The sequence below is a fragment of the Molothrus aeneus genome, chromosome 2, assembly GCF_037042795.1.
Source record: "Molothrus aeneus isolate 106 chromosome 2, BPBGC_Maene_1.0, whole genome shotgun sequence".
Taxonomy (NCBI): Eukaryota; Metazoa; Chordata; class Aves; order Passeriformes; family Icteridae; genus Molothrus; species Molothrus aeneus.
This window is the reverse complement of record NC_089647.1, coordinates 3961403-3981773: the sequence shown is the minus strand read 5'-3', so window position 1 is coordinate 3981773 and position 20371 is coordinate 3961403. Positions and strand designations below refer to the sequence as shown.

At 37.2% G+C, this 20371-nt stretch overlaps 1 protein-coding gene across 3 annotated transcripts in view; it reads right to left on the bottom strand.

Moving 5' to 3' along the window:
* The window catches only part of EPHA6 (EPH receptor A6), a 372264-nt gene that overhangs the window by 173101 nt on the left and 178792 nt on the right, over positions 1 to 20371 (bottom strand). For all 3 annotated transcript variants that reach the window (XM_066571876.1, XM_066571877.1, XM_066571878.1), the window contains exon 5: positions 15935 to 16270. In XM_066571876.1, the coding sequence (XP_066427973.1) occupies positions 15935 to 16270 (336 nt within the window). The remainder of the gene's footprint in view (positions 1 to 15934; positions 16271 to 20371) is intronic.

Sequence of the window (20371 nt, the reverse complement as noted above, 5' to 3'; positions counted from 1 at the left end):
GTACAAGACATTCTCAAACTAGGGTTTAACAACTGCAATAAAAATGGTTTTTAAAACCTTGATTTGAAATGGAAACTGGGTTTCTTACCTGAGCTGAAGAATTCCATAAAAAATAAGGTTAGCACCTTACATACAGTCTGATGGGAAAAGATACAACCCAACTAAGAATTCTTCCCTTTTCCTTTAACACTCAACCATCTGACTCTAGATAAGGACAACAGGATCCATCCTGGCAATATTTAAAACAACAGTACCAGCAGCACTAACAGTAGGAGATAATAAAATTAACAAGATAGGAATTGATGCACTGCATTCTGATTACTGAGGCTTTTGCTATTGAGCCATAATTTGGAGAGCTTCCTCAAAATTGATCTGAACATTATGGGTCTAGAAATCACCATGAAAATGCCAGAACTGTCACCATCTTCACTCTGGAGCATATGGGAAAAACCAAAATGTCTTAAGCTCTTTACTCTTTGGAGTATTTCTATTTCTGCTCTGTGTTTTTGAGTGCTAAGATGTCATTCAGTGTCTTCCCTGGCTGCAGCCATTCTCACAGCATTGTTTCCAGAGCTCCAAGTTGCCCAGCAAGTGACTCCTTTGTAATTCAAGAGTTAAGAAAACGGGTTCTGATAATTTCCAAGCAGATATGTTTGGCTTTAATAATTTAATTTGCATAGTCACACATAAATCACACGTGAAAAGCTTCAGAACTTAAAACAGGCATTGATTGGATGATGGGGAAAAGGACTGCCTTACCAGCTCTGCTTCATGAAATTGTCTATTTACATGAAGTCTAGCAAAAAGGATTTTCCTATTTGCAGTAGGGTGTTCTCAAGTCTTAGCTCAGTCCTGGGGACTTAACTGCTTTCAGGACTTCTGTGGTTGTGGGATTTCAGCTTGTTTTTCAACTGTGACAAGCAGAAAAAAGTATTTGTGTATCAAAACAGAAACTGAGACTCTTGCGGAAAGAAAAAAATGTACCCTAAAGCAAAAATCTTAAAACAGACCTTTCTGAAAATATAGCAAATATAATCACAGAATATGCTGAGTTGGAAGGGACCCACAAGGATCATCCAACTCCTGGCCCTGCACAGAACACCCCAAGAATCACACCCTGTGCCTGAGAGCACTAACCAAATGCTTCCTGAATTCTGACAGGCTTGGTGCTGTGATCACCTCCCTGGGAAGCCTCTTCCACTGCCCAACCACCCTCTGGGTGAAGAACCTTTTTCTAATATCTAGCTAAAGTTTTGCATTAACTTAAGTTAGTGCAAACCAAGATCATTACCCAAGAAGTCACGAATATCAGAAACTTAATTTTGGCAAAAAAAAAGGTTTTACTGAAGATGCCAGATCTTCCAGAAATGACCTTGTCCAGTTTTTCAGGGGACTTGTGAGTAAGATAACAGTTGCTGCCCAGAGTAGACGAGTGTAAGGCTTTGTGTGATAGAGGTCAGAGGGCAGGCAGAAATCTTAGCTTCCCAATCAATGCACAACCCTTTCCAACCCAGTGACTGTGTGAGGGAGGATCTCTCCCTCCCCATTTCCAGTGAGGTCTGACATGACATGACAGATCTGCCACCCACAGGCCTGTGAGGTGTGACATCCAGCAGGTTTGCTGTGATACTGCTTTAACAGTGATTGAAGAGCAAAACTTGATTTGTAAAAGCTTTCACGATTCCTCCAGACCCATCAAACACAAGAAGAAAATCTGTCAGAAGCTGTTCTGTGCCAGAAAGGACTGAAGGCTGGCACCAGGGCATCAGATGAAGAGAAAAGGCACTGCCATCAGCTGGCACGAGCAGCCACCCCAGGCACCTCAACTCAGAGCAGCACCAGGAGCTGGAGCTTGACCCCCTCATTCAGTTCTGGGCCCAAACCCCTGCTCTTATTGCCTTGCTGTGGCTCTGTGGGACAGCTTGGGGACAACAGGGCTCCCTGCTTATTCTTTGACATGGCTATGCTGAGCTTGGCATGAGGAGCTTCAATGTGCTAAAGCCAAGAGCTCAGTGGCAGAAATGTCTCTATTCCCTAAGCTGGACTTCAGGAAGAGCCAAGGTGCAGAGAGATGTGCAATGGCACCTGGCCCCAGCTCAGAGAACAAAGCTGGAGCTGGCCAAGAGCTGCCTGGAACAGAATGCAGAATGGGTTGAAAGGTGTCAAACTTGTAAACTTCTTTCTTTCTTTAGATCTCTCCGTGTAAATATGCATACAAGCATGCATATATACATATATAAATATATATGCTTGTATTCCTATGTCTGTGCATAAAAGAATGCAGGCCTGACAAATGTGAAAAACCCTAATGAATTTATTCTGGCATTATCATTACTTCTCTTCAGCAAAGGAAAATAACCCCAAAACAAACTGAAGTAAAATGAAATAGTGTCTTTTAAAACGAAACGAGATTTCCTCCTGCAAAAGCACTTCATGAGAGCATGCTGTTTGCCCATGTTTTTTTGCCAGCTCTTCACAAACAACTTTGGAGAAAACTGGCAGTTTTTAGAAAAATATAGAGAAGTCAAAAAGATCTATTTCTGTAACTTTCAAGAGAATCAATATCTGGATGAAGATAGACCCACAATAAATGTTCAACTGTGAGTGAATTGTGGTGATTTTTGCCCATATTCCAGCAAAATCAGTAGGAAATAGAAGAAATAGCCTCAAGCACCAACATAAAGAAAATGAAGTAGTGCCAATCTTGCTACTGATACTACAAATAATTAAGTCTTTAAGACAGAAAAAAAAGAATATTTTTACAAAAACAGAGAGCTAATACATATTAAAAAGAAGGAAAAGGCTGAAATTTCCTAGGCATGACTTTGGAGAAAGACTTTATACATGTCTTGATCTATTTATATCCTATATTCAGACAGAGATATCTCTGGATATGAGAAAATTTAGTTTCTAAAACCTTCTACAAAAGGAAACCAGAACTTATTAAATTAACAAAGTTCAAGTTAAGGACCTGTATTTATGAAAGCATGATACAAGGATAATTAAATTTTCCAGATATTAATTAAGTGGAACAAATTTTATTAGGAGGCATCATGTTCTTTGGAATTGAGACTTCTGTTGCCATAAAAAAGAAGAAAAAAAAAAAAGAAAGAAGAAAGTATTGTGATTTTTACATCAGTCTTTTAAGACATGACTCCAAGATGATGCCTCACTTCTAAATCACTGCTGAGTAGGTAAATCTCTTTGTTAAAAAGCAAGCTGGTAAATGGCTACACACAGAACCTCACTGAAAATGCCACAGCAGAATCTGTGATAACTTCAAATTATGCAAAAATAATATATTCCTGAACACGTTTCTCCCAAAAAATTGTGGTTTATATAGAACTACTCAGGCAGATCAGGACAAGAAATCTAAGCAGCAAATGCCTGAAACCAACTCTTTTAAACAATTGAACACTTTTGAACTGCAAGATATACTAACTACAAACTGCCCTTTTCACATTCTCTAGTGAGATATTAGCAGATTGTATCTAAGTGTAGTTATACAACTTAAATAATTCTATAAAAGATATATTTCAAAAGGTGATTTTCAATGCAGCAAATACAGGACTATTTTAGATAATGCCTTTTTCTCAACAGAAAGTTTCATGTTTCTCTAGTGAGCCCATGCCCAGTTCTGTGAGATTGAGTGAGCTGCACAAGGACTTCACTCTGAATTTCAAGGTCTGAAGCTCCCTTATTTCAGTCCTAACATTGGTGTTCAAGTAGCAGGCAGATATTACAAAACACCAGCGTTTAAACAGAGTAGAAAGCTGCATCTCCAAAATCCTGTCAGAAATGGTTGCTTTCTATGCAATCCATATAAAGCCGTTTGTGCTTTTAATTGTAAAAATTTTCAGTTCTTCTGCATCAGTTGGTCTGTCTTTAGTATCTTGCAACATTTTTTCTGCTGCAAGGGAAGTTTTAGTTATGAAAGAAAAGGTTTCCAAACTACTAGGATCTTTTCTCTTGTTATGATACCAGCCTACCACGATTATTTTAACCGTTCACAAAATTTTAACTTCTGCTCTGATGCTCGACAACAAAACTGTAACTTGAAAAATAAGTATTTATGGTGGAATCTTCCAGTTTTGAAAACATGCATGGTAGGAATATTGGAAAACTCTTACCTGTATAAGCAGAACCACATAGCACGGTAACAAAATTTGATTAAAAACTCCAAAATAAAGAGGGCTTGCATTTTTTGAGAGCATACAGCATTTATCTCACTTTATGATTAGCAAACTGGCACAAGACTCAAAACCACGGAGGACACTGAAAGTCTGCTGTGCATTCACTCATGGGTTAAAGCAACTTTTAACTTTCAGGCTGTGCCCTCTAAGAAGAAGTGGCAAAATTCCCAGGCCAACTGGCAACGTATGGATGGATGGATATATGCATTACAAGTCACTGCAAGGCAGAACAAAACCCACAAACAGCACCACCGACTTTGCAGTGGCTAAAAAAGTCAAGCAGGAGAGCAGAAAAGAAGTGGAAGGGTGGAGAGGTGAGTACCAAGCAAGCTGCTCAGTAATGAGGGAAACAGCTCAGTTTAGTATTCTTATTTATACTTTCACACTTGCACTAGGAGCTCTGTTTTAACTCATCATCAATGTTTAACTTCAAATACTTCTGTCCTTGGTTTAGGAGGCAGACTCCCTTGCATTGATGCAGCATTTGTAGCTGGTTTGGCTTTTTTTATACTTTTTCACCTGAGGCAAACAGATAAATATTTCACCACTTTATGTACTATCAAGGGCCTTTTCCTGCTGCTAATAAGGAAGTAATGCATTGCTAGAAAGAACAAGCAACTGATTAGTTGTGAAATAGTCCCGCTGATACTGAAACTAGCACTAAATCTGGAACTTCAGAAAAAGGAAACTGTTGTCTGGTGAATCCCTGAACGTTGTTGTGTCTGCTTTTCCAGCTGTGCATTTTCTGGACAGAGAGTAAAATAAATGAGAGACTAGTTAAGATTTACAGCTTTGCTCGCTTTTTAAGGTCACACTCTCTTAATGAGCAATTGTTCATCCTGGCACTTGCTGCCACTAAAACAGTTGATAGCAACTCTAATACCAAGTCAGTAGTGATAGAGATATATGTCCCTAACCCCCAACAACCTACAGTTGAGGGAGAACAATGTCTCCTGCATCTTTCAGTCTTCTCTTACATTTTTAAGCTGTCAAATGCAATCCAAAGGGAAGTCACCTTCACACTTATTCCCATAAAAAATGTCCATTTTTAAAATCAGAGTAATTTTATTAGTCTTTCTTTATTTTTGGTATGTCAGATGGCATTGCTGCAAAGAAAAAAATTGGTTTATGATGGCTTTTCCAATCAGCATCATTAGTTTTATTCCAAGCTAGCAATTAACTTCCTGCCTAATTTGTAACAATTTAAAATGAAGCATGTAGTGATGTTTATAGGCAGAGCCACAACACTTGTGTTTGGCTGAGGCAGTGGTCACCAGCAGGCTCAATTTATCACTTTTAATTTAAACTCCCATGCCAATGATTTTCATTCTTAAAGCTATGACTGGCATTTATGGATTTCAAAATCAAAGGGAAAATAAGCTACAGTTAGGAATTCAACCACTCAGATCAATGAAAACTTGTTTTATAACTGAGAGTGCTCCAGTTAAATCCCCATCTGCCTGACAGAAGGAATTTAATGTTTCAAACAGTTCCTTTCCCACTTTAAACTGAGAAGAACTTTTTATTGCAGCACTAAGCCACCTCTTGCTGGACAGATGCCAACTATTGATGTTGTGTTCTCAGGAAATATTGTGAAGCAAATAAAGGTGAGTGCACCAACCTAAAGAACCATGAACTAATAACCAAATGTCGATCCCTGAACCGTTCCAAAAGGAACCTGCTGCACTTTGTAATGAAATGTCCCATACAGGAAATAAGCTTCAAGAAATAAAACCACATAGAAAATCAGTACCCATTAAAGGATTGATCATATATATTTTGTTTTGCATAAAATGGCTGTGAAAGTCACCAGAAGTAAAATAATTGCATTTATTGAAATCTGGAGAATTTGTATTACTGCAGACAAATTTGTGCCATTCTTGTTTTCTGTTGCAAATATTGCAGTTTTTACAAGGACTATCAAATATTGCTGTAACTCAGAATAATGGAATACTTTCATACTTTAAATTCCATAGAGTATGCTTTAATAATATTTGCCCTTATTAATTCTTTCTATCTGTAATTATTGCAAGGGTTTCTAAAACCCCCAACACGTAAGCAGGAATATCTAAGAAGAAAGAACAAATAATCTGAAAAAGTTCCATGGAAAATATGTAAGTATTACGAAATATTTCCACAAAATTAAATAGTCTTACAGCAAATAGAAAGATATTAACATATCAACCTGTATTTAGTTTTAGTTAGACTAACAAATCACTGATAAACTATTATTTCACACTATTTATACATATATTGAAAGACTTCTTTTGTACATACATACATGGATGCATGTAAAACCAAAATTATATATAGTAAGTATTATGTCTTTTTTTGTCCTTCAAATATCTTTAATTATAGGAAAAAAAATCATCGTGATATTGTAATTAATTTTAATTTTCCATCAACTGAGACTAATAGTGATGTGCTCATAAAAACTGACATATATTCCACCCACCCCAGTTTTTTTTGAAGATGTCAGCATTATCCTCCATAAATTGCCTTAGAAAGCCACATTTTTAATGTCTGACAATAAAACCATCATCTTGAAAGACAAACAAATTTTATTCACCATGCTGCTTAAAAGAGCTTAGCTTTATGATGTTTATGAGAATGTAAAGACTATCTAGGAAGTTTATCCAGAATTCTACTATAGATATAAATATGGAAGACAAACATCTGCATGGATTTTTCTTTTGGAATTGTTCACCACCCAGAATTAGGGCTGTTAACATTCCTGATGCTTAGCTAGAAATGTTAGGCAATCTGTATAAACCAGCTGTGTTACAGAGCAGTGGATAACAGAAAGGGAAATATTATAAAAGGAGAAGATAATGAAGTAAATGTGATATTAGATAAGCTGCTAAACTGATCAATAGCTAAAACCTCCTACAGCATGTCCCTAACCCTGCAGAGAACTGCACTGAGATACACTTTGGAATGTGATGGTAAAACCTTAGAGTCCATGGTGATGCCTTGGTGTGTTTGTGGCAGGGCTGGAGGTGTTGGGACACAGCTTCCTTTACACCAGCTCCTATGGGTTGCACCATGAGAAGCTATTCTCTGAAATTTGCCTTAAAAAATCTCACAAACATTTTTTTGTTTAGTTGAGAATAATCAAATTTCAGTGTGATTTGATTAATTAATCAAATTAATAAAATTTCAGTATTACAGTGTGCTGTTTCATGCAGCAAAGGTGACCACTGGTACCACTGAACCTGATGGTTTCAGGAAAAGATCAAGGAGATGAATGCAGATAAAACCCTGTTCTTCTGCTCAAGATAATTTCCCAGCACCAAAATAATAGACATCAGGAAAGGAAGTTAATACAGCTCTGCAGTCACATGTATTCTCTAAAAAGGTTTTTCATCTTCATCTTAAATTATTACACTTTTTGGTTTATTTTTCATACTATAAATTCTTTCATTATCATGGCTCTTTCTTTCACTCAGGTTTGCCATGAGAATGGTTTTGTGTATCATCTTCATCCTCCTTTTGGCTATCCTGACTCTACACGGAGATAGCAAAATAAAACACTTGTATCTGATGCAATGTATGCCACTTTAGCAAGAGAAAACAACAAAAAAAAAAACCTCTGAAAAGCCAATCCTTTACAGAATTAGTTGCACTTCCTCTAGGTCAAGAAGTATGAAAAGGATTTAAAATGGTTTTATTGAAAAAGCCCACTTGAGAACATCCTGAATATTCTTGCTTAAGTGAAGGTTTTAAGGGAAGCCTTAAAAGAAGAGAAACAAAGAAAAAATATGCATATTTAATATGCAAGAATCAGTTCTTACTGGAAACTAGACATTGCATGCTGGATGGAAATAAGATTTATCAGATTATGAGTGTGGCTTTTTTCCCCTTTTCCCCCTGGCCAAGAATGCATCCCCCAATCCTAACACTTCCTATCTCTGACAGATGAGGATTCAGACTCAAATATGAAGTCTCACTTCAAAAAGGTGTTTTTAAAATTCAAGAAAGGTTGTTTTTAAATACACATGCACTTCTAAATTAAATATTAGGTTTGCATACCCTGGCTACTATAAACTTTCCAGAGGAGCAATCTTTATTATTCATTCATAAGAGCACAGTATAAATTTTACCACAGTAGGAAAACATCTAAATATGCAACACAGATATGAAGACAGCAAACAGATGTCTCATTGTTAGCATGGGCAGAAAAAGGTAACAGCATGTTATTAGCAATACCTTGAAGCTAACAGAGCTGTAAAATAAACTTCTAAAGCTTAGGAAACTATATAAATTTGAGTCTGCTCTCATTCCAAAGCGCACAACTTAGTGCCATTATTGTGTATAAATTAAAACTATTTTCAAAATGTGAGCCTAAGGCAAATGCATATGGAAGAGTCAAGAGTTGTTGATTGTAATGAAGAAACTACTTTTAAGAAGCAAATTAATCAGGCAAACTGTTGAAACACTGTTGCTTTAAAGACTCTGAACATTATCAGAATTGGTTTGTAATTTCCTGTGTCTTTCATTTCAAACACTCTCCTTACAGATTTGTGTCAAAGTCATGAAGGGTATAAACATGAATTTTTTCAGACTGATCATTTATGATGAATTTCTTCCTTTACTACAATTAACCAAAATCACTACTTTTACCACGAATGCAAGAGAAATCATAATTTCACTTATCATGCACTGGAAACACCAGAGTTTCCTTTGGTTTTGTGTTGATCTTTTCTATCTAGTTTGATTGGCTGGTTTTGTTTTTTAATGAAAGATCTTTCAGAAATGCTTAGGTAAACTTTGAAAACAGAAGGTTCTTGATGTAACTCTGAACATTTTCCTGAGTTGGTCAATTAACATTCGTTGCAGAAGTTTCTAATTCACCAATTCAGTTCATATCTGAAATACCTTGTTCCCTATCCTGACTAGAATACTCAATGGTGATCCTTTCCACTGTGTATCATTCATTGTGAGAGGTTCCAGATAACTGAAATGTGCTTAATTATCTTAACATGTTTCTTAGGCAAATGTGGAGATAGCACCAATGAGGTTATTTGACATTCTAGTTAAAATCACCAAAGTCAATAAATACACATTTCCTTCTTAGGGGTTTTATCATGTGCTGAATGCCCTTCACAGCTACTGACTACAACAGGAACAAACAAAATCAGGGCACATTTCTTATCTCAGTGCTGTGTGCCTGTCAATTTCTTTGTAATTACTATTTTACATATCTCTCCACAAATGCCCCTTTCACAAATTGAAATAAACTATTATTATTAAATATAAAATTGTTGCAGCACTTGGGTGTTGCATTTTAGTGACTACAACAGAAATCAGAAATCTGGTGAAAATGCATGTCATGGACAAATTGCTAATGGTTATAAATAATGGTGCACTCTGCAATGAAAGAAACTATTACAGAAGCTGAAAGACCAGACTGGTAAGTAAGTTGTGGGAAAAAATATAGCATTGATTAACCTTTCCCCTTCTCATTCAAACTAGAATTTAATTTTGTTCTCCTGATATTGTGCAAGTTAGAGGAATAGATCTGAAAATACAAGCATTGGCTGACTCACTTACGGCTAATTCTGGTGTACGAGAGATGAAAATAAATGCAACCGGCTTGACTTTTGCTACCTTAAAATGAAAATGGAAAATGAGTGGTCATCCAAATTCTCCAGCAGAAAAAGAACATATCTGTTAAAAAATTTATAAGCATTAAAAAACCATTCAGGAAATAAATCAAGATTGTTCCAAAAGCCACTTCTCCCCTTTGAATGCTGTATAGTAATCAGGCATATGTGCAAAAAACCATCAGCTACAAGTAGTGTAGCTGTACAGAGGTTACCAGCAGATGAAAATCTGTGATTAACAACTATGTTGCACAAAGACCTTGGCTCTAAACTCTTAATTCTGGCAGACCTCAACAAGTCTGAGAACTGAGATGCAGAATTTCTCTCTTGTGGTTTTCTTTCCAATTGAAAATGCTTATTTATATACACACTGCTATAAATATATATGAATATATACATATATCACAAGCACACTGAATATTGTTTACATAATGATTAATTCCTTTAAAAACATATTGTTTAAATGTATTATCATGCATCTTGAGCTTTTTTTAAAAACTGTACTCTTTGCTGTCCTCCCATCACCTTCAGTATAGATGTTTACAGATTGTCCCTAGTCAGTTACCAAGAAGTTGATATTTCTCTTCAAATTTTTCCCAAAAGTAGCATCAGCAATGCTGACAACAGTGCAGTGTTGGGTGGAACTCTCAGTGCAGCTGTAGATGTCCAATAAACAAATGCCATAAAGTTCTTTTTTATTGTCATCTATGAAAATGTCATGTTCTTTCTTTCATGTGGGCTGGAGCTTTGGCAATGTCTGATGGAGGGTTTTGTCAATGTTTTATAACTGGCTTTTATTATTTATGGATCTGCTGTTCCAATAATCAGCCATTTAGAAGAGCTGTTCCTTTAGATTTACAAGCTATTAACAAAAACAGTTTGGAAGATGGTTCAAAGGGGCTTCATCGTGTCATTATGAAAAAAGAGGCCTTCTTGACTTTAAAGTCACAAATGACAATCTTGTCTGTAGAGATTTGAGACTCAGGGGGGAAAAAAGGAAGTTGACTTTTGATTAGGGTGAATGTTGGATGCTGCTGTGGGAATCAGTTTAAGATGAATGAACAGGAAATTCCCCTGCCTCCCCAGTGAGAATCCTGAAACTCTACTGTCATCAGCCACAAGGATTAATCTTGATAAACTGATAAACTGTCCTGGTAGTGATACTGAGACACAGAATGTCAGCCAGATGAGGCTCTTAGCCACTTACACCATCTCCACAGTGATTAATATACTTTATGCCTTTAATTAATGGTGATATGTTTGTGTTTATTCCTGGAAGAGACACTGAAATCCTTCCAGGTATTCATCAATTCCCACAGCAATGAGTATAAGAGGTTCCTCTTTCTACAGACTGTCTCCACTGAACTATAAATATGTCTGAGGAAGCCACCTGTACTAGAAACAGACCTTAACTTAGTTAGAAAAAGGAATTAGATTAAACACTTCCAAACACTGGCGAGATTTTACCATCAGATTAGGAAACATTGCCTAGGATGTATCTGCCAATGGCTCACATAAAGTAAGATGTATTAGACAAGAGAATCCTGACAGATTTACACTTTTGGGGTCTGACTGAAACTCTCAGCTGTCAACACTAGACAGACACAGAAAAATGAGACAAGTGTTTAATACAGTGGTAGGGTTGTGCCCTCAGAGTGAAGCCGCTCGTGCTCAGATTCTGCCAGCTGGCAGCAGGTCTTTGATGTCACCGAGACCAGATTCACCCACAAACTGCAGAACTGAGCAAGGAGAAGGTTTTCTAGGATGCAGTGGCAGAAAGGAAATTTCTCCAGTGTAAACTCTCCACCACTTGGGATATGTCTCATACTCCCACTCCTTGTAGTATGAAGTTAAAGCCCTGTCTGTTCTAAAGGAATAGAATGTATGAATGCACAGTGAGTGAAAACATACATGGACAGTTACTTGGAAATAGGGACTACTGTTTTAAAGTCTGTTTTGCTTAATTATTCATTATTTTCTACTTTAATTATGCATGAAAAACCTCCAGTACTTCTGAATTTTCTTTAGGCAATGCAGACACTATGGCATGCTAAGAAAGTTATATATTGAGATGTCTCTTCCTTCCATTAGTCATAAGAGAAGCATAAATTACAACTCAGCATATAATTCACTGCTTCTTCACACAATGATTTAAAGTTGATTGAGCACAATTACTTTGTACTCAGCATATTTACTGCTGTATAAAACTTTCTCTCTCTCATAAAGAAAAGGCATCCAGGCACTTTTCTGAACAATAGCATTGTTAAACAATTTTTGATGAGGCTTTTTGTGAAAACATGTTTTATCTTTCAGTTGTTTACAAATCACTTTAGCAGTGATTTGGAAAAGTGCTTTAATATGTACTAATGTTCCTTCTTGAGCAGGAACTTTGCTTAAGTGCTTTTCTGAGCAGAATCCTGTTTATCTGTCCATTTATCTGAGTTTAAAGTGAGAATTTATTCTGGTATCTCAAAACACTTTGAAACAAAGCTACTGAAGGGTAGCATATAGATCACTTCCCTCATCTGCCCATCTGCAACATTTGTACTTCCTAACACACCCTGCCCTATCCTTGTTTGCCACACTGGCTGGACAAGACACAGCACATGCTGTGATTGTACAGGACCATAAATATATATATTTTCTTGGCTAGCCAGTCAACAGGCAGACTGAGCGGTCATTCAGCTGGTGTCTAATACGGAAAGCAACCCTCAGGTAGCTGAACTTTGCTTTTCAACTTGCAGACCTCACCAAGGTCTTGGTGACTGAAAGGTCATTCTTTGCAATTCTTTTGAATCTTTTTTGCTGTTATCAAACTCAGGTGGCTAATGGGTTCATATTTCTTTGTGGTGCATGACAGAAAATGTGGCCACAGAAATTTTGTTTCCTAATGAAGCCAAGGGTTAAAAACCAAACTCACTGATGTCAAACTTATGAGTCCTTGTATAAAATTAAAGGAAAAGGTAAGCAATATTACCAAGCAAATTTTACAAGCCTTAATCATATTAATTTTAGTAAATTTTTTAGTATTTGATCAGGTCTGGTAATGCTTTAGACATCAAATTACAGAGAGTTTTGAGGGATGCATATTGCAAAGCCTTTTTTCAAGTGTTACTTTCCTTCAATCTGCTCCTTGTCACTGTTAAAGCTGAGTACCACTCTTAATCTTGTTGATACTTGCAACTGCATGAGCAGGCAGTGACAATTTTAATATTAGTTGTGGTACGGCTCTGTGCATGAAAATCAGCCTTAATCACTTTTGAATTAGTTCACTTCTCCTGTCAGCAAATATTCCCCCTCTTTGATGCTCTCAGACTACTCTCTTCACTAATGTGGCAGAATACAATTCTTCAGTTTCTGTGGATGCCCACAGAACTCTGCACTGAATTACTTTATTCAGCAACATTGCTCTCCAAAAAGAGAGAAAACCCCCTGAAGACCAAGCTAATAATTTTGCCTGTTTAATGACAAATCCGTTAATTTCACATAAACCAGTCAAAAGAAAAGGCCACTAGAGGGAAGTACATCCAATATGCTCAAAGAAAATAAATTTTTTAAAAACCTGTTCTTAATTATTGTAGCTACCAGAATGGTTTGGACTTACAAAAGCAGATGATTTTGGTCTGTATTCTTAACAAAGATATGACAACTGAATAAAATAATTAAGGTATTTATAAAGAGGTCATGCACTTCCTGCAATGTGCATACCAAAACCATTAAAACAGTATGTAGGAAAAGATTGCATATTAAAAGGTAGTATCAACATGGGATAAATATTTTGTGTAGGTATAATTTATTGCACCTCTGTATCTTTCACATTAGACACATATCAATTGGTTGGATTTAAACCAGTATCTTTGGACTTCTGGTAAAGCAGTCCTTGTAAAAACAAATATATTTTTGTTGTCATGTCATACGTTTAATCTTGGATCTTTGTTTTCTATGAATATGTGCACAAACCTGCAGTATCATGCAATAACTACTACCCGTTTCATCAGAATTAAGATTATAAGGAAAGACTACCAGCAGTGAGTTTATAATAAAATCTCTCCAATGTTCCAAAGCTTTAGTTCTACAACTTGCTTTTCTGAGGTTGGAGACCCTAGCTTTTTCTATATCCCTTCTTATTTATGACTGAAAGTAACCCAAAAAGATGTCCATTTTTCTCTCCATACTTTCCATCAACAAAAACTCCATGAATTTTCTTCCACATTTCATACAACGCTGCATTTCTTTCTTGTCCTTTTAAATATATAGTCACCATGCTCATAGTTTTATACAACTACACAGCCTGTAAGCCTACAGAAATGTTTTTTTCTTTATAACTACATTTTATATTTGACTCCATTTCATTTATTACAGTGCTTTCTCACACAAAGCTGTCTTTTTATATCCAGATAAACTGACAGATATTCTGAAAATCTGGTCTTAAATCCTCTGAAGCTTTTCCAATAGCATTTTTAGTAATGTAAGAATTATTAAAGGGAATGCAAACAATCTAGAGTTTACTCTCAGTGCGTCAAAAACTATCAAAGCATTAGTCTTTTCTCTGTTTTGAGTAAACTGCAGAGAAAATCTATATCCTTAAACCAGGGACAGACAACAGAAAAATACATTATTTTTTAAAAGCCTAACACTTAAATACACATCACAAGCTGTGTTCACACAGCTGTTACCCACTTTAGAAATGAACTGTATTTCAGGTGACCTCCACCTGGGTGAGCTTAGTGACTGCATTTAATACCATGGAGCAAAACATCCAAAAGGAAGCTTTCACAGGGGAAGTTTTCAGCATCTCACTTTCTCCCTTAGTGAGAAAGGGAAAGGGAGATGCAGGTTTCCAACACGATACATTGCCTCAGTGCTTCAGGCAATTGTCAATGCAAGGCCTATATATCATTAGGCATCTTATATAATTAGCTCTTCTGTTACCATCATGGACAGTGAGCAAGTGGGTTTTGTGCTTTTTCAAATCAATTTTCATGAATATTATTAGTATTACCATCACTGTCATTATTATCATCATCATCACAGCAAGCTGTTCATTTTTTGCCCAAAGGCAAACGAGTCATTACTTACTCATCGACAAAACTACTCGTCCCAGATACACAGGTAAGCAGATTTTTGCTAGGCTGATCAGTGAAAGAACCCAGGGCCTTCCCTACAAGTGGAACATAACAGGATGCTCCTGAACATTAGCACTTTTACTTAGCAGAAACATATCATCAAATGTGTTCTACTCCAAACAGCAGTTCTGCCAGCTCAGTTCCTGTTCTACATTAAACACTTCAGCTGCAGTTGCAATGTCACTGCACAGCAGGTGAAAAACATTTCTGGAACAAATGTCAGCAAGGGATAATTCTGAAATAACCTTCTTGTCTACAGTTACACAAGCTAGAAGAGAGCAGTGCTACATGGATTGCATTGTTGCTAACCTATGATGCTGTTTCCTGGCACAGTAAGTATTACTAAAGAAGAAAAAGTTGCAGAAATAAACAAAAAATAGAGAGCTCTTTTAGTTTCCCATGTTCCTCACAAAGATTCACCTTGGACATGAATTCAAACTGAAATGGGGGCAAGAAAAAGCTCAAAACAACAATGCAAAGTTTAAACTAAAGGAATGAAAAATAATCTATTAGGATAGCTCGCCTGAGGAAATGGCTCATATAGATGCAGAAGTATCTTACAGTGAGGTAAGCAGTATTATCTTTGCTATGAATCACAGATACCAAGGAAAGTGAGTTCACTTTCACTCTGCCTTCGAATTGTGGAGCTGTAATGGGTAACCTGTGGTGTTTTACTCTTGCAAAACTGAAGTTGCAAAAGCACCAGATAGACTCCAGTCCTGAAGAATCACTGACACAGCTGCTCTCAGATGGCTAAAGCCTGCACTTAATTTCAAACAGAAAGGTATGGGTTTGTGCCCTGTGTAATGGGGTCAAGGGCCACCCGCCAAAAGCATTTAATGCCCTCATCAGCAGAAGCTAAAAGTCCTCATGGAAGGCACTTAAAAGCATTCAGCAATCTGCAAAACCCCCTAACCACCGACCCAGGCTTCCGAGAAACGCAGGATCCCCCCCAGCGAGGGCCCAGGTGGCAGGGACACGGCGACAGACCCGCAGCGCTGGCACTTACCGTCTTGGTCTGTGGTGACCGTGATGGCTGTGAACTGCTTGGGGGAGAAGCTGAGCTCCGAGACGCCGTTGGTGGCCTCGATCTCGAAGGTGTAGTTGACGTGGGACACGAAGTCGAGCACGGTGACGGAGGAGTTGGTGAGCCCCGTGTGCCGCGGGATGAAGCGGATGCCGCCGCCGCACACCTCGCACTGGCTGGCGTCCGAGCCGCACTTCTTACACACCACGCTGTAGGTGAGGTCCTTCCTCCCGCCCGTGTCGCTCGGGGGGCTCCACTCCAGCATCAGAGCTGTCTCGTTGATGTTGAAAACCACATTCCTCGGAGCAGAGGGTGGCCCTGCAGAAAAGGAGGGGAAAAAGCCTGTTAAGCCAGTGTTATCTACTTTGGAGAAAAAATTTGCCTTAAGGCATTTATTTGTAAATAAGAGGTACATTTCAGTGATAGAGTCAATGTAAAAATTAAAAATTGTCTATACAATACTTGAAAAAAAAAAGAATAATAAATTGGTGACGTCATAAAAAGCTCAATAATCAAAATAACTTAGAATTAATTCAGAAAGTGTGGCATTCACATTCTCTGAAAAATCCCTTTGACCATGATTTTTCTCCTGGGAAGCTGAGAAGCCTCAGAGAAAAAGGAAAACAATAATTATCCCATTTGCTTCTCCTGTCTTTTGCTCATGTGGAATGTATTTGGAAATTGTTTACCAGCAGGTGATTGTTCCATTGGATTCTGCTGTGAGTTGTTTTCACTTATTGGCCAATCAGGGCCAACCTGTGTTGAGAGTCTGGAAAGAGTCACAAGTTTTCATTATTATCATTTTTAGCATTCTGTAAGTATCCTTTCTGTATTCTTTAGTACAGTTTAGTTTAGTTTTCTTTAATATCATATAATTTCATAAAATAATAAATTAGCCTTCTGAGAACATGGAGTCAGATTCATCTTTCCTTCCTTCGTCTGGGGGCAACACAAATACAATAAGAAAGAATTTAAGAAAACACAAAAATGACTTGGGAACATCAGACCTAGACAACATAACCCAAATTTTCAATTTGGCTCTTGCTGCTGTGGGATACAGAGGGAGAGCTCTAACCACAAAATTTATATCCTTATTTTATGTCTAGTAATGTAGGCTTTTCTGACACTTAAAATCTTTGACATTTTGTAAGAGACAAATTGAGTAATAAATAAATAACAGCTTTGGAATAAAGACAAAAGGTAAAATTATTTGTATTAGTTTTGCAGTGCCAGATATTTCTTTCTATCCTTCACTGCTTATCCCCAGGGATTTCTTTGCTGCTGTTCATTAACAGGGTTAGGTGGCAACAGGCCAAGACTATTAGGCATAAGAAGTTTTCTTTCTTTCCCACCTGGCATCTCATTAGCATCAGGATAACAGTGAAGACATCAACTTTTCAACTTAAAGGTCTAAAAGGATTATCAGGAAGCAGGAGAAAAAGTACTTTAAGGCTATGGGGAGGAATGCATAGACAACAAGCAGGTGTTAGAGCTGTCTGTGCACTGTCAGAGAACCACAAGTGACCCACTTCCAATTTCCCACTCATCACACAACAGTCATGGACTGTCCAACAAGTTTTAAGTTGCTTGCTGACTTATTGTGTAGGATCACATGGAAATCATCTGAGGCTTTATATATAGATATAAAAATAAATATATAGTGTGATCTAGTGATTGCCCCCTGCAGTGAGCACTGGTGTGGCACCTTGAGTCCTTTGTCCAGTTCTGGGCTCCTCACGTAAAGAAAGGCATTGAGGGGCTGGAGAATGTCCAGAGAAGGGCAATGGAGCTGAGCACAAGACTGATGAGGGGCAGCTGAGGGAGCTGGGGGTGTTCAGCCTGGAGAAAAGGAGGCTCAGGAATGACCTTATTTCTCTCCAAAACTCTCTGACAGGAGGGTGCAGCCAGATGGGGGTTGGTCTCTTCTCTCAGGCAAAAAGTGACTGAGAAAGGAAAATGGCCTCAAGCTGTGCCAGGGGAGAGGTTCAGGGTGGACATCAAGAAGAATTTATTCACAGAAAGGATAACCAGGCATTAGAATTTACTGCCCCCTCAGAGGCAGTGAAACCAAATTCCCTGGAGGTGTTCAAGAAACCACAACATGTGACACATAGTGCTGTGGTCAGGTTTACAAGGTGGTGATTGATCTAAGGTTGATCTTGGTGATCTTGGAGGTCTTTCCAACCTTAATGACCCTATAATTCTATGATTCCCTATCAGGTTCCACAGTTTAACAGAAGAACATTACCACCTATTTATTTTTTAGATAGGAATTAATGAAGGGGTGACAGAAAGGTACTAATTGTTACAGGATATCTGAATTATCTCAATTTCTTATTGCATTACTCTTCTTCCACTTAACATATTTCAGGCAAGCACTTACAGATGTATGATTTTCAAAACCAATTTGGATGTAATCCCATAATAAAAATTATTCTAAGAAACATGGACTTGGAAAAATGTGAGGCCTTATACTCCCGGTGTTGATGTATGTGAGATAACTGTGGTAAACCCAACTGCTGACCTCTGGGGTTTTTGGGCTGAATGAGTTGAATAAGCATTATGTTCCCAGCTCTCAATAAAATCACAGTGCTTCACCAATGGTTAGCAGAACTTGGAAAACTTTCAGCTTACGTTGCAGCTTTTGATGATTTATAAAACTGTCAACAAGACTTAGGCATAAAGTTTTGATTGAGACACTGGTAAAATTTTGAGTGGGCTTTTCCTTATTTCAGAGTTTCTTAAGCAGACTGAAAGGCTACAAGAAATATTTGCAAATGACACCAGCTAATTTTTATACAGAGTTTAACATTCATAATTTTTAAGTGATGCCTTTTATTTGTTTATGTGGCATAAGCATGGGTATAAAACCTGGAATGCTTGTAAATAAAAAAGCTGCTATTGTGTGGAAGCACTAACGTGAATAATAAACATTAGGCTTTTCTGTGAACTGTAATTCAGCCACTTTTTCATTTCTGGTATGTACTTGTAACTTGTAATAAGAGAGTAATTAACTTTGCCCTGAAATAAATTATGAGTTACCTGCTGGATTTCAAGCACTTGATATTTAAATAGATGGAAGTGTTACATGCTTTGCATTTTTTTAGTGAATAAGAAAGTTTAAGATCTTTTGAAAGGATGAGCATTTATTAATACATTTATCTGCCCAGAGTTTATGGTTAATACATCACTCGTCTTCCCACAAAATAACTCTAACAGTTCTAGCTACTCAGCTAGTCCTGAGATCGGAATAAGCTAAACCAGCACACATTACTTCAGCTTCAGTTCTTATTCTTTATGTTCAGAAGACAGGAATAATTATGTTTCCTCTAAAACCATGCTGTGAGAATTAAATAATGACGGGACCTTAACAAATTCCCACTGTTAAAACCATGGAGGAGTTTTAGGAATATGGAGGATGAGCTGTAATCACACTTCCATATGTGCATAACTTTAAGTAGATGAGTAATCCCCTTGAAATAATTGGTAATATTAATGCACGTAAAACTAAGCAGCTGTGTAATTGCTTGAAGGATTGGAGTCAGTGTTCTAAAACTGGCTTAAATTTAATCTTACATAAACTATAGATAGTTTATGAACTATGATGACAACAGGTCATCATAGCTCAAGTTTTTTTTATATTATTTCATCAATTTTGGCAGGCTCAAACAGTAATGAATATGAATCTGGGCAATAGGAGAGTTTTGTCCGGCTTTGTGGATTTTGATTTTCTATCAGATTTTCCTTGTACTATATGGAATAGCACCTATAGAAGAACCAACACAGCAAATAAAATACTTTAAAAAAAAGATAGTTTTTCATTTGTACTGGGGAGTGAAGGTTCTTACAGTCATGGTTTGTGGCTTATTTCTCAGTTGTAAGAAAAATCACATATTATTGTGCATTCACATTTCAGCGAAAAGGAAAATTATCAATTATGTTAGAGGTGTCTTAAAGTATATGACTGTCCTCTTGCAATTGCAGGAAAAACCCACAAACACACTTCATACTCAAGGCCCCTCATGCCAATTTGCATGAGGATTAGATGGCTTTTTAATTGCTGTTAAATTATGCCAGTTAAACTGTGATTTCATGCAAATATTAAGCTGTAATGACATGCAGTGAATCATTTACTAAGATTTAGAACTTGGAACAAAGAGAGACAATTAATTGTAATCCTCAGATTCAGCTAAATTATGTGTCACTGGGCTTTTATGAATGTGGCCTGATTGCTTTGTTATCATTTATAAATTATACAAAGATTATTTGGCACATTGGAAAAAGCTGGCAGCAATAACCTTTCTGCAGACATCTGTATGCAAAGCTCACGGGGTTCTCCTTATATTGATTTTTAAGAAAAACAAGTAGATTGGTGAAAATAAGAGATCCTTTCCTCACAGCAAAATTCATGACTTTGAG